The sequence below is a fragment of the Lipophrys pholis genome (assembly GCF_963383615.2).
Source record: "Lipophrys pholis genome assembly, chromosome: 17".
Lineage (NCBI taxonomy): Eukaryota > Metazoa > Chordata > Actinopteri > Blenniiformes > Blenniidae > Lipophrys > Lipophrys pholis.
This window is the reverse complement of record NC_137643.1, coordinates 14,739,409-14,755,059: the sequence shown is the minus strand read 5'-3', so window position 1 is coordinate 14,755,059 and position 15,651 is coordinate 14,739,409. Positions and strand designations below refer to the sequence as shown.

The window sequence follows — 15,651 nt, the reverse complement described above, 5'->3', positions numbered from 1 at the left end:
CTATTCAGTTAGTTTGACTTCGATTGTTTTTTCCAATACTTCAACGTGTTTAATATGAAATTATAAAATGAACCTTCGAAAGCACACGTATGCGCAATATCATGTGGATACCTTGAGTTTGAGATTTCCGGGGTGCGTGGAATGCTGCACGGTGTGTGGCGTCAGTCGGACGTAAGAAGAATCCTGGAGCACGACGGCCGCGCGCCATCGTGACGTCAGTTCCAGAAAACAATATCCATGTGCCTAATATAAAATCGTATGGCAAGTTATCAATTCAGTGAACTCCCAAGACTCAATATTAACCAATCCAGGCACATCTATATTGACGTGGCCACACAGTAATACTACAGGCCAATCTTCATGCATGTTTACATTGAGTTTATGCCCCTTTTTTTATTCCACTTCTGTGGTGTTTACTGTGATATAGTCATGTTTTTTAATGTCTTGTAGTGTCGCATCAGAATATGGATATAAATCTTGTTTACATCCCCATCAGTGGTCAGATTTCAGAAGCAACAGCCTGTTTAAACAGATCAGGCGATTGTCTTCAAGGGTCAGAAGCCTGGAATACAGTTTTGTTTAAACTGTATAGCTCCCCCTAGTGTTCAATGATTTTGCCTGCACCAGAGCTTTACACCAAAAGTGTATCCATACTTCCTTGTCCAATTTAGGATTGCAGGGTGGTGGAGCAGATCCACCGGTTGCCATTTCATCCCAGGGCACGCGCAGAGAGACAGATTTAGCCTCAAATGCATGTTTGTTTTTTTACTTTGATATGAATCTGGAAAATTGACTTGGTACAATGCAAAAGTACAAACCAAAACACTGAGTGGCCGACAGCAATTGTGCCTTGCATAAATAAAAACTCCTACCAGAGCTACTCAGGGTCTGGTCGGACAGGTGCATGCATTCCTAATGAGGCAATTTATTTAATAAGGAGCACGGCAGACAGAGAGCAGAAACTAGCCTGACGCCGAAATACAAGAACGTTTTTTATTGATGTGGTATCAATACAATCAAGTACTGTAGATTTTGTATAAGCAGACAAACATTTTCAATCAAAAGGAGTGCATTTTATACCCACATTCTATTGCATAGAGTGCAGGAAATAGCCATTTATGACAACAAAAAAAAAAAATCTATATGTTGATACGTTGTACAATACACAAATACAAAATACAAGTCCACAAAAAAAAATAAAAAATCCTTCAAAAACAACTCTAGAATGCTAACTACATGTTGTAAATGCTCTTAACTCATCAATGCTGTTAAATACAATTTATATGTTCTAGGCTTCGGTGGTCAGTTTTGGCATCCCTATTAAATTAGCATAAATGTATAAATACATCTTCATTAATTTCATGTGCAAATGGGAAAGGCCGTTTGTATTTATTGAATCTAAAACAAACAAATATCCCTTAATGACCGAAGCAAGGATTTTGTGAATCTGTCTTTTTTTTCTTTTCTTTTTTCTCCTTTTTTTTTTTTTGGTTGTTTATCTAGTTTTTATAAAGAAAAACAGAACACGTTTTATAGCCATTTGTGATGGAGGAGGTACGTGGATCTTATTGGCACCTGATTCATGATTTGCACATGGGGGGGGGGGGGGGGGGGGGGGGCAAACGCAGCAAGCAAGTGACATTGTCTAAGAAAACAAAAAGAGTGTAATAGGCACGTGTAACTCTCATCACCACTTCATATGTTCAAAAAATAGAAGGTGACAGAAAAACAATAAAGTAACATACAGTACATAACGAGCCTTGGACTGCCTTTTACACTCACATAAATTTTTTTTTTTTTTTTAAAAAACAGCGACGCAGTTGCGGTTGTGTTCATGTTATGAGACAGGAAGGTTGAGAGTAAGTGCATTACATGGGTGTGAAATACAGATTAGGCCTCATCCTCGCGCTAATCTTCCAGAGTAACCTGGTGAATTACTGTTCATGGGTCGTGATATAGCGTTGTAGATGGTCCGTGAAAGTACTAGTAAATCAATGAAACAGTATACATTCATTCTAATCGCAAAGCTCAATATTTGGCACAATCTTTCAGTATAGTGTCGTGTTGTGATTCAGTGTAATATAGATTTGCGTGGCAGAAGTAGGGAAGTCTGAGCTGAGAGACAAAAAGGCACAGAGACAGTAAAATAAGCACCAAGTGTTCATTGCTAACACTTTTACCCAGACCTCAATTCGCTTTGTGAAGATTTTCCACACTCTGTTGTCAATCTTACGATTCTGCACATCTCTGAATTATTGCACGCTAATCTCATTTTATTTGACCAATACGCCGACTGTTCAGTGTCAACCAGTAATGCTGTCATTCAGTGCCCCCGTTTGATTTCAGCTGTCGTTACTTCCATGTCACATTCATCCTCTATTATTGCATTGCTTTTTCCCTTACTTCAAAGGCATCATTGGAGTGCTGTAAAGTGACCTCTGTCAAGGTTGATTTGTATTCAAACACGTGAATTCTAGAAATTTCTCATCGATCAATAACCCTTCCTACATTTTTTAACTCTATTCGAGTTTATTATTATCTTTCCTGAAGTGCTTGTGACCGGAATGCCAATGGGGCCAATGTGACAGGGCAACACACTCATACCCACACACTCACACACACACACACGTACATGTTGACACAGTGGTACGCCTTCGAGAACATACAAGCGGAGGAGTGTATCTTTAATGTTTCACCCAGCAGAAATGAGTAAATACACAGCGCTCACTTCTGACCTGCCACCTCTCCCAGAAATCTGGCAGGGGCTTGTTAAATGTTACACAACCTGTGTTTCACAACCGGCGGGCCTAAAAGTCAGTCCCTTTACATAGAGGAAATGCAAATCAATTCTCATTTCCAGCAGTATACTTAGAAAACATTCATTTCTGAAACACCCTGTTGTTGAAGCTAAACAGTAACTCAGCGTTTTTCTTTTTTTTTTTCTTTTTGTTTTCCACACACACGGTGGTTGGGAAATGAATAGGAAGTCATTTCACTCAAAACTAAAGCGGATTCAAAATTGCTTATGTTTACCTAGCAACAATCAGAAGTCACACACAAACTAGCACTGAAGGAAGACGTGGGTGTGTTTGATTTGTCCCACTTTGAGATAGAATTAGACTTTGTGATCATGGCCTGTGCATATTACTTTCCTCTGATGTGATCATTGATTCTTAACAGGTAGTATGCCATTAGAAATAATGTGATAAGACATTGGGGGAAAGGATGCCTGTGATCGATACAAGGAAACGGGCCATTGATCCAACTATACATGTGTCCTATCTGTCCATTTGCAGCTGCTTTCTGTATATTTTCAATGGCATGTAAACATTGACTGCATGCATACACATTTTTTTAATTCATATTGTCCTGAATCGTTTAAAAAATTGTCTTGTACATGCATGATACTGTAGATTTTATTGAAAAGGGTAAGTTCATTGTGAAACCTCTAATACTGTAAGGTCATACATATTTTTGGTCAATATATTTCGGAAAAAAAGACTCCACATTTTAAATGGTTGGCTACTAAACACAGAAAAAAAAAGAAAAAAGCACCCAAAGGAGGCTTAGGCCAACTATAAGTCAAAATATATATCTTATTCTAAGAACAACTATTTAATCCTGTTAATAGTTTTTAACATAACAACTGTCTGAAGTACCAAAAGGGTCAAGCAAAGAGAAAAATGAAAAGTGATAATATAACGGCTTTGTTTTGCCATTGTATGTCAGAATACTGTAAATGCTCATTGACGCGTTGGTTTCTTGGTTTTCATGTCAGCATGACGGTTCAAGGTATTAAACAATGAGTGTGTGACTGCAGCTGGGTAACCAATCCCCCCGCGGTTGGGGTTTTGGTGATGGCGTTCTTACATCAGAGCGTGTGGACAGGATGTGCAGTCACATGGGAGGGTCTGTTCCGAGCACATCACAAGGAAAAAGGCACTTTGTAGTCTGACTCCAATAAGCAACAGCAACAATGATGACACGGACCAAATAATAACAATAAAATTATGACAAAATAATAATTAAAATAATATACGCTTTAAAAAAAAAGAAAAAAAAAGACACCAACATAAAATACAACCCAAAACACACATTTGAAGGACATTGAAATAAAGAACACAGTATCAAAATCCTTCCCCTGCCTTTTAAATCTTTTCCTATATTTCATTCACAAAGTTAGTTTTTTTCACTGATGTTGTTGAGGGGGAGACGAATAAAGATGGAGGAAAAAGTGTTGACATCTTTATGGACTTGGTGTTTTGATCATGGCTACAGGTAATTTAGCGTTCGGGCTACTCTGAGGTGCTGAGACAGGAAGGTGTTTCTTTTGAGAAAGGACAGGGTTATGTGGGACAGAGCAGGAACCCTGAAAATGAGGAGTGGATGTACTCGGTGGAGTAGAGGCCGTTTGCCTGATCCGAGGGCATCTGGACGTATACCTGGTCACCCTCCTTCAGCTCCAGGACAGCACTGCCCGACGCCTGGTCCATGTAGCCTTTCTTGTATTCATCATAGGTGTAAGTAGCCGGTACATTGTTCTTGTACAATGCCACCCACAAGCTTGTTCCCTTTACGTGCATGTGGTACGCAAAGTAGTAGACACCAGATATTGGAGCAGTAAACAAGCCAGTGGAAGAGCTGTAGGCGTTTTGCCCGTTGTACAGGGTCCTGTCGAATTTAATTGGCATGCCAGAGGGAGGAAAAGGTTTGGTGAGAATGGCGGTGAAGGCTGGTGCAACAGAGGCGGAGAGCGGAACCTGACTGTATGCAGGCCCCTTTCTGTCGCCCGGTACTTCATCCCCTTCCAACTCTGAATCTGTCGGCCCTGCAACAACGGTCTGGCCATTTCCTGAGGGACCAGGAAGTCCTGGAGGCCCGGGAGGCCCAGGGACACCATTGAGCCCAGCAGGACCTGGCTTCCCTGGAGGACCCTGAGGACCTATAAGTCCCTTCTCGCCAAACTTACCTAGCCCTGGAGTCCCTGGAAGTCCAGCTTCACCCTTTTGGCCGGGAGCACCTTGTGGGCCCATCGGTCCCATAGGCCCCTGAAGACCAGGAATGCCTGACTGGCCCCTGGGGCCTGGTGTCCCCATAAAGCCAGACTCTCCTTTAGGCCCTGGGGCACCTGTCATCCCTAGATTTCCTGGTAAACCAATATACCCTGCCTCACCTTTGGGTCCAGGTTTTCCAATAGCACCAGCAGGCCCAGGGAGGCCTTTGTCTCCTGGAATACCCACTTTCCCAGGTGGTCCATGAAAGCCTTGGTCCCCTCTGAGACCAGGCAGTCCTGGAGGGCCTTGAGGCCCCAAGTCACCTTTTACTCCTGGAACTCCATATTTTCCTGGGAGTCCCATTGGGCCTTGAAGCCCCGGTGGTCCTGGCTGTCCATCAAGACCTTGCTCTCCAATTTGGCCCATCATTCCTTGATCTCCTTTATCCCCTGGGAGACCAGGAAATCCACCATGACCCTTTTCTCCTTTTGGGCCACTTAGACCTGGTTTTCCATAGCCAGGAGTTCCTGGTATTCCAGGGATACCTCTCAGTCCTTGCTCCCCTTTTGGACCCAGTGGTCCCGGTGCTCCTGGAACTCCATCTAACCCAGGTTTTCCTAATCCAACTGGCCCTGGTAGACCTTGTAGACCTGGAGCACCACCTTCTCCCGACTGTCCTCTATCCCCTGGCAGTCCTTTGTCACCTTTTGTGCCAGGAAGTCCAGGCAAACCTTTCAATCCTGGTTTACCAATACCTGGAAGACCAGGTGGTCCAGGACTACCTTTCAGTCCAGGAGAACCTCTTAAGCCTGTAGGCCCTGGCTTTCCATTTCCATTTTCCCCCTGTAACCCACGCTCGCCCGGTGGACCCAAGCTACCCTTTATTCCTGGTTCACCACGAGAACCTGGTGGACCTCGGACACCTGGAAGTCCAGGTTTACCATTCAGAGATAAACCAGCTGGACCGGGGAGGCCGGGTTGCCCAGGAGGGCCACGTGGACCAGGTTCACCACGGGGGCCAACTTCGCCATTGAGTCCTGACATACCTTTTGGCCCTGGCTTCCCTGGAAGGCCTGGAAGTCCAGGTTTACCAATTCCTGGAAAGCCTGAGGGCCCTTGAGGGCCTGGCTGGCCATTGAGACCTGGTTTCCCCAGTCCAGGTTTTCCTTGAAGACCTGGTGGCCCAGGGGAGCCTCTCGGTCCAGGTTTTCCTTGGGGACCTGGAATCCCCTTCACTTCCATCATCGGCGGCATATCTACAAAAGAAAACCATGGTTACACTGTTAATATAAAAACATCGAAAACAAACTATGGAGTTTGAATCTGCGTTGCAGTCATTTGCTCCATGACCAGTTCAGATATGTTTGTGTTCTTGTGTAGACCTGACGGCTTCAGAGAAATTGTCCGCCACCGATTGTGACTCGAAGTTAAGTCGACAAAATATCTGACAAAATTATTTCTGGTTGAATGAACCTGAAATCTCTCAGAATTGAGAAGAAAATGCACAAATTGAGGAGTGATTTTCCAGCAATAACTGATCACCTCACTGACACATCACTTCACAATAAGAGGATTTAAGGGATCCGATTCTGAAGTTAAAGTCTAAATAAACTTTCAAAATTCAGACTGTGTTTCAGAAACATGATTTCAGAAAATCACCAGTTATAAATCTAAATGAAGCAATAAGAGCCATTAGAACGCTGGTGAGATGCTTTTGATACAAGTACAACGATAGAGACACCTTCGGTTCGGCTCCACTCCTTTTCTCTGTGTGATGAGAGACGGGAGATTATTTAAACGCAGTATAGCCACTCTTATATTCTTATTTCAAGCGAGCTGGACTGAATTAAACTTTCTGTTCCCTACCCGACTGACCTGGAAGTGTCATTAGACTTGATGTTTGTTTGTGTAACACGAAGGAAACTTGCCTGAAAAAATTTGCCACGTCTCAATGTTCTTTCCAAGAACAGTATAATGTCACACACACGAGGCCAGAAGAGTGGAAAGACAAATCCGGCCTGAAAGAATTTGTTTCCAGTTTGAGATGGCTTGTTGTTCCTCTGTCTCATCGTAACCACATACTACTTGGATATCACTTTCAGGAGAACATCTGGTTTTCTTTTTATTGCATCGCAAACATGACAAATGTCACTATATGAAAGTGTGCTGCGTCCCCAACAAATTGAAATGTCCCGGCCATTCAGTTGGCGAGACTTTAGAATGTTTCACCTTCAGTTTTGAGGAAATCTATTGACTCATTTGGTTTTGTCAGTAATTTCATCTGGACAGAGTGTAAGGCGAGGTCACGGATGCGCTGCTTCTCAAAAGTGACATTACACACACACACAACCGCACAGTGTTAATCTCAATATGGGTTCACACTGCCCCCTAATGGCAGCGAGTGAGACATGCAGCCTTTAAAGCCTCTGATTTTATGAGAAAAGTAACTGAGACTTAATGTAATTGCATCTAGATTTAAATGTGAGTGTGTCTCTCTGGGTCTATGCCATTTTAAATATTTTGGTGGTTTTGTTTGTTGTTTTGGTAATTAAAGGAATTATCTCAACATTTAGCAATGTACGGGTGAACGTCAGTAAACAGCAGCCGAAGAGCGCAACGAGCAGGACACAAGTCGTGAGTTTGCAAAAAACTAAAACAAGAACCCCCCAAATAGGTTATGAATACAATAAGCTATATATAAACTTTACATTTGAATAGCGCCAGACAAAGTAAAAGTCTTTCAAGAATAAAAATATTTGAAGACGTTTATGTTCCAAATAAACACAATGAAATAAAATAACAAGATATATAACAAAGAAAAGAATAAAGGCAGATTAAAAGATATTATGTAGTAAGTATTATAGATACAATTTACACAGTGTTGTTGTCAGGGTGTAATACTAAAGAGTCCTCTAACCTGGTGTGTTGTTGGAATAAAGTATTGTAGATTGAATGATTTTAATGCATTGTGGGCATAAAAGACATAATTGAAAATAGATATGCAAAGTATAATGTGCACAGTGTCCAACATCAAAGATTTTGTCAGAGGATAGACTAAAAAGATTTTACATTACTATCAGTGCGCCTTACATTTTAACAACCCTCCCAAATTTTAGAAATCCTGCACAAGCTGTACCTATTTCAATTAAATAATTAATGAGAGAAAATAAAGAAATTAAGACAGTGATGCAGTGTGTACATGTAGAAATTAAGAAATTAAGACAGTGATGCAGTGTGTACATGTGATCACTAGGTGGCAGTAAAATCATTGCAAGCAATGTAAATCTCATGATCACCCGCTTCCAAATGTGAAAGAACTTGTGTCATATGTTTTGTGATCCCATTCACCCGAAAGCACAACCTCAGATTAGTTTTTCTCCGGAAGATCTTTGATGTTTCTGTACTAGGCGTAAAAATGGGTGAAAACCTCAACACTATATTAACACTCCGTCTTCCTGAGGGCTTCAGTGGAAATTGTAGAAATTCACTGTGAATAAAGCACCTCTTACATAATCCAGAAATTGCAGCTCGTCACATTTACGAGAATGATTGTGCTCCTTGTTTGCCAAGTCCGCCTTTAATTTGATCTATTTCTATTTCCTTCACACACTCTCCCAAGGACTATGTGGGGTAAAGGCATCCAGATGGCGAGAGGAGTAACTACCTCTGCAGAGTTTAGCAAACAGTGAGAGCAATCATGCTTTCACTATGCCCCTACCGACAACCTGCAAAAGGCTGCCGCGAAGCCCTCGGACGAATAAAGTCCTGTAGAATCTGTTTAAAGTGAGTATTTATGCTTCAAGCCATCTGAAACCCAGTGTGAATAAACCTCTTCACCTGTAGAGTGGCTGAGCGTCTCACACAGGGCAGGAATAAAACATTAAAGTGACACACTTGCGTTCCGCCTTCGGGGAATACTCACCGACATAATGTCCCTTGCCCTCTCGAAAGGGGGGCCCAATGGGGCCTTTCATCATGGGCTGCATGTACTTCATTTGTGGCATGGGGGGATAGCCACCAGCCAGCGCACGCCCCCCGAGCATCAGTAGCACACAGACAGGAGTCAACAGCATGGTCACCAGCATCCCAGGATTCAGAAGTCAAACGCAAACAACTGAAGGGAGCAAAAAAAAAAAAAGAGAGACGAAAACAGCATAAAATTCACTGATCGTTACTCCTGTAACCAGACTGGTGTAAGGTTAAAAGTTCACCAATATCTTACACTGTGTAATATCACATACAAAAATACAGAAAAGTCAGTCATGCACTGGTGTTAAATTCCTTCTGTTTTGCTGATCTGACCCCACATTCTGCCAACATCGTCTAGTTTATAAAACAGGAGGTCAAACTCATTTTAGTTCAGGGGCCACAAAAAGCCACGTTGGGTCTCAAGTGGGCTGCAATGATAATACACAAAACCTGTGGTGAACAACCTGAAAATCTCTAAATAACAACAGATCTTGATGTTCTATCAAAACTAATGTTGGCGGCACCCGTCGCTTCCCACATGGCACCAGCCTTCAAAATAAAGACATGTTTTCACAAACTCTCACAGTACGGATTGGGTGCTGACACAATGTCGCTTGCAAAGACAGATGGCTTTTACTTCAGCATCTCAGAGCAGATATCGGATTAGTTCAGGAACTCAGTGCCAGGTTATGTCTGCTACTCTTACTGAATGACCTAATTAAACTGAAACTGAACTATCCTTAACATTTTCAGCAGGATTAGCTTGATTTATGTGTACAACCTTGTGCAAACAACATTTCAAAGCACAATATAATAAGTTGGAGTGTTCAAAAAACCTGATGCATGCTTTTAAAGTTGGTCTATTTTTTTACTCCTTTCATCGAGTGAAACCTTATTTCCCTCTGACACTCATGTATGCTCTGAGCTGCTGCCCAGGTAAAGTCTGTGGTCAGCTCCTGGCTGGGGCCGAGTATGGCCCAGATGTTCCCCCGAGGAAGTGTGACAGGCACTCCTGTTGACTTTAATTTACTCTGGGGTAGAAACGACAGAATCTGTGTGAAGAGGAACCCACCGGAGGACAGTTTGTGTGTTTGTGTATCCTGCAGGCGCGCGGCCGGAGGTGTGCATGACTGACTTCAGCTCGTGAGGCAATGTGTGAAAATAGCACATATTTCCACTCCAAGAGAGTGGTTTTCATCAGCTTGGTGTTTTTGGACGTGATGACTGATGGCTTTTGGGAGTTTTTCTTTTTGGTGTTGATGTGGGATGCAAAACAAATGTAATTTCAGGCACTGACCGCTCACTGTTAAATGCCAGCCACGTCATGCGTTTATTAAATGTGGAAAATCTGTGTGGACGAGAGATAACGTTACACGGCCATGAAAAAGTATATCCCCCAAGTTTCTTCCCATTAAGTGCATGACATCCAGTGGTGCTAAAGCAATGCACGACAGAGTAGTTAATGATAACTAGAATGGCCGACAAACCGGCTGCGAAACAAGCAAACCAGTTGAGAAATACAGTATTCCACTATTCTAGAAGGTTTAATCTCTGACAATTACCACATTAAAGCTGCATTGAACCAACTGTGCGTAACATTTAGTCATATCAAGCACTCAGTCTGGGTACAGGGAAAAGCAATTTATGTCCAATCTAATAAAATCATCATTTTCATTTCACTCTGATTGGTCTCACTGTCTGGAAGGCTCAGTGTTGTTATTCCAGAAGATTATTCTGAGGTGCAGCAGCTACGCCAACACGAGCTGACATTGTCTAATTTGAAAATTGCATTACATTACACAATGCAGTTAATTGGCAGCAGGGTCGGGAGTAATCTGGGAGTTTACAGCAGACTTTAAATCACTAGTATTTAAGAAAAAAAAAAAAAAGAAAAGAAAAGAGGTGTGCTCATTGCCTCCATATGTGTGGAGTTTTGGCCTGTTTTTACTGCTCCACTGTTGCCATTGTCTGTGAATGTTGAGTAACCACATGGCTAGATAGTCAAATTCTTGTCTTAAAGTCGTTTACCAAAGTGTTTGCGAGTTAGATTATGTGATTAGCAGCGTCTGTGGCTTTTGCTTGTTAATGTTGCTGCTTGCTGTTGAAGTCTTTGCAAGAAGGCATGAAAGGTCTCATCTGAGATTAGAGCATCAACGCGCCACGTCTGAAAAAAGAAGAAGTAAAAAAGCAAGGAGGGAGACGTTAAGGGACGTAAACGGGGGGAAGGGAGGACAATGTAGTTTGGCCGACTTTCTGGCTGGCTGGCAGGGAATTTTGTCTGGTGTGTGTGTGTGTGTGTGTGTGTGTGTGTGGTAATGGTGGTGGTGGTGGTGGTGGTGGTGGTGGGGTGTTACTGTGGTTTTGGTGGAATTTAACAGTTCTGGGTGCCCACCACTCAGAGCAACACGGACAGGGATCAGTCACGGACGGCTGGTTTGCAGACCTCCGCCGACTGTTTATTGAATGTTTTCGTTGAAAAGTTCTCCAGACAAGGTAGAATTAAAAAAAAAAGAACAGAAAAGAAAAGAAAAGAAAAGAAAAGAAAAAAACAACTTCACAATCCCCTCTGGAAGGCCACCACGAGCCACTGCTGGCCCGGGAGCCATGCATGCTCTCGCACAGGAGAACACCCACGTAACAAAACACTCACTCCTGGTATGCACGAGAACACAGTATACCTCTTGGTAAGTGGCTGGCCGGGGTGTTTTGAAAATAGTCACACTCGTTAACTCTCGCCCACTTTCACATAAAATCAGTCATAACAGAAGCCCGAGTTTGTAAAGAGGAGACGGGGTAATGGTGAATATAAGTCTCTCAAAGTCATTAAACACAAGCAGCATGCAAGTAAAGACAACCTTCATCTGTCAAGACGAATGATTCTTTGTATAAAACAGATTTAACTGAAAGAAAATCACTTCACGCACCAGATCCATAACCAAGACGGAACAAAAAAGCGGCATTAATGAAGAAAAGACGAGCGGTCTGACCATTGTGTGAAGAGGTACTGACAACCCAGTTATACTGTGCATCTGATAGTCATCTTTGGTGTTCTCTCATCCAGACGGCTGCTTCATCATTAAGCTCTATCGATCACACCAACAGCCACAAACCTGAAAAATATGCTGCTTGGAGCTGTTTTTGCATTCTTTTTTTCCTTTCTTTACGGCAGTGTTGTATCTACTTACACAAGTTTTTACGTGGTCTTTTTGCATAGTGAAAAGATGTCCCAGTTGGCAGATCAGATTATTATTTCCCTTTTAATAATCCATCCATCCATCCTCTATGTTACTTTGCCTGATGTAGGGCCACATGGTGCCAGGAAGGCCATACGTAACCCATGCCCTGTTCCAGCCCCCACTGACCCTTGTCTGGCTGAAGTAGGCGTAGATGCATCATTTAGAATCATGTTGAGGGGTTTCCAACATAATATCCATTCATCCTGTTTACCACTGTATCCATATCAGTATGGCAGAGCACTGGAGCTGATAAAAGCTGACAGGTCATCAGTCCATCACTGGATAAACCACTCACACTGCTACTCCTCCTACCACTTCACCAGATACACACGTTTTGAAATCTGGGAGAAAACCTTTGCGCCCACAGTGAAAACATGGAAACTCACCACACAAAGCCTCAAATTGATCCTGTGAAGCGAGAATCTTTAGTAACTCGAGTTCTAGTCGAAGCCGACTCCCCTTCTAGACACGGTCTTCCTCATGCTCCCGAAGCAAACAATAAATTCAATAATAATAGTATGTTCATTAAATATGAACATGGTGTTATATGACTAAGTTTGTTGATTGGCTCAGCAAGTTTGTTGTTCGGGTGAGGGTTGTAGTCTAAAAGCCCAAATGTGCCTTTCGCCTGTCCTCTGTGATCATTACATAAATAATTTGATACATTTCTAGAGAGCTAATGGATGCATGGCATACGGAATAATACAACTGATGACCTGTGGGGGCAGTGTCGTGCAGGATCGCGCATGTGCAACCAGTGAAACAAACTAAGAAGACAATAGACCTGGGAGGACAAGAGAAATGAGAATCCCTTGCCCGTAGATGCAAGCATATTTTTGACATTACCTCACAGTTTATAAGGATGAACATATAAGGAAAGAAGTATCCCCCACGCCAAATATCAATTTAAATGCAAAATTTGTACTCTGCTGGATGTATTGCTCAACAACCACGCAAGGTATGCCTGCAAGTATGAAGGTCGCCTCCCCAAACAATGTTTGAAATGCACATACCAATCTATGTGTGTAAAGGAAGCATATTTGGGCCTGAACCTGGGTCTACTCTCTAACACTAGCTTCCTTGTGTTCCTTGCTTTCTTAGCACACGATATCTTAGGTGGTTATAGTGGGTGAAGTAGCATTATCACAGGCTTACATAAATAGAACCTCAATTTGTCGAAATGGGCAGTTTTACAATTGAACTTTTTCACACTTTGTCACATTGTAAACCACATTTGTGTTTTATCGGGATTTTATGTGATAGACCAACACAAAGTATAAGTAAATGATACGTGGTTTGCAAGTGTTTTTACAAATAAAAAACTGAAGAGTGGCGTGGAGCTGCAGAGCAGCTTCATAAAATATCTGTATTTGCCCTGTGATGGACTGGTGACCTATCCTCTGCTTTCACTCCTAACTCGCTGGTGTTGGCTCGAGGGCGCTGCTACCCTGAGCTGGACAAAGTGGCACCCAAGTTGGACGGATGGTGTTGTGCTGGCGCAAAAGTTGGCAAGTCAGCCCACATCCTTACTTACACTTAATCTCACACGTCTGTCTCTGAACCACCTGGCTATGGGAAACTTGCAATCCTTGCCTTTCTTGAACATGTCTTGGAACTGAAAAGCTAACCCGTGAACGCTGCGGGTCGCCAAAGCAGACTTAGCGGCCTCCAAAACCCAAATTCAGCTGCATCTCAAGTAGCCTCTCTGAGACAAGCAAAAGAGACATAGACAACCCTGCCGAGCTCCAGCCAAGCGCATACTTCCCTGCTTTTCTACCCTTGAATGAAATCAGCAGCGCTGGGGAGGTGAGGTTGGAGGTGCTCTCCCTTCTTTTTTCCCAAAAGCTGCACACGTGCGAATCCAGACTGCCAGACGTTTCCTAAACCACGTGCCACAGAGAGATTATAGGTAGACCGAGTGTGAGGATTCGGTGTCATGGAGGGAAGAGGAGGCGATTGTTTTTGTGGTGAACATTCGAGCCGCTCCCTGAGTGGAGGAATCATCACCTTAACATTGTGTACTCTGTTATGCCAGCTTTTTACAAAAACATCCAATAGTTCAGCAACAACTGAGGTGCACGCGGGTTGAATAGCTGGGTTTAGACCGCAGGCCTCACAGACTACTGCTCTTAAAACCCGACCAAATGTTTCAGCTGATTCAACCAGTTTTGACAAACCTTTGCCACAACCAAGACCATAACCACTCCTCGCTCCACCTACGCACCACCATGGCTGCTCAGCTGTTCCAACCACAATCACTTCTCTCTTTACCAAATTCTTCATTTTTTTCTAATTTAATGAGCAAATGTGGGAAACTGAACCACTGCAGAGGAACCGAAATACTCGTTTACTCTTCACTGTATAGATTTGTGGTTGATTATTCAACATGTAGTCTAGACATACGAATATTAACAAATTATACAGATTTCTAGTAAGAACACATGCACCTGTAAATATCATAAGAGCTTTTTTTTAGAAGACATAAACAGACACAAAGGGCTTGTATGGCAGTGCCATTAACCACTGATCTGTAAATACACTTTGTTATATACATATACAAAGAGAAAGTGAGCTAAGCAGTAACACAATCCTGCTCTTCATGAGTCTGAGGGTGGTTGTGTCTGCGTGTGAGGAAATTGAGCTTGCAGAATGAGGTAATCCCTTCATCGTCCCAGGCAGCCCTTCTAGGTGTCAGCTCACAGTGTAAGATTTGACTGGTCACAGGTTGTGGTATCTTTGAACACGGACTTTTACTCAACAGTATGCAAATAAGACCTGGGGAAAGTAAGGATTTTCACAAAACACATAGATGTGTGTATGTGTGGAAGTAGTACTGCTATTTCAGTTCGCAATGGCTGGAAAGTGTGTTGAGGGTTGTGCTCTGTTTGTGATCTCAGATTTGTGTTTCCAGTGAATCACAAATGAATTATAGAAGAGTGCACTTTAAAGGTCTTTTGGAAGAGGCAAACCCAAAAATCAGTTATTTCAGGTGAACTGGAGACAGGATTGAAGAAAAACCTGACGTCAGTTCAGGCGAAAGAAAAATCATAATGTATGTGGAAGACGGAGGAATGGAGGAGAACCTCTTCAATTCAAGGAAACGGTACCTGTGGAGCAGCACTGTTTTCCTAACATCCCTGAATGTTATGGAGGGTGAGAAAAGTGCCAAGAGGCATTCAGGGAGGACGGAGTTTATGTTGATGGAGTGTTTAAAGAGGGAACAAGCAAAAGGAAATGGAGGGTGTAGGTCGTGTAAAGTGCTGGGTTGGGGCGGGGTGGGGGGGACAGGTCGCGGGGAAGGGAAAAAGGAGGGAGGAGGTCAGATAGAGGCTTTACATTTCTTTGCTGACTTCATTCAGAGGAACACGTTTAATACCCTTGAGGATGTGTGTGTGTGTGTGTGTGTGTGTGTGTGTGTGTGTGTGTGTGTGTGTGTGTGTGTGTGTGTGTGT

General features: G+C 42.8%; 1 protein-coding gene across 1 annotated transcript in view; it reads right to left on the bottom strand.

Annotated features, from left to right (window-relative positions):
* Positions 1–2,953: 2,953 nt before the first annotated feature.
* col8a2 (collagen, type VIII, alpha 2) overlaps positions 2,954–15,651 on the bottom strand; it is a 39,784-nt gene continuing 27,086 nt past the window's right edge. The window contains exons 2-3 of the mRNA XM_080484893.1: positions 8,917–9,108; positions 2,954–6,250 (exon numbers count right to left, since the gene is read on the bottom strand). Coding sequence (XP_080341019.1) covers positions 4,347–6,250; positions 8,917–9,079 — 2,067 coding nt within the window. The 5' untranslated portion in view covers positions 9,080–9,108 and the 3' untranslated portion in view covers positions 2,954–4,346. The remainder of the gene's footprint in view (positions 6,251–8,916; positions 9,109–15,651) is intronic.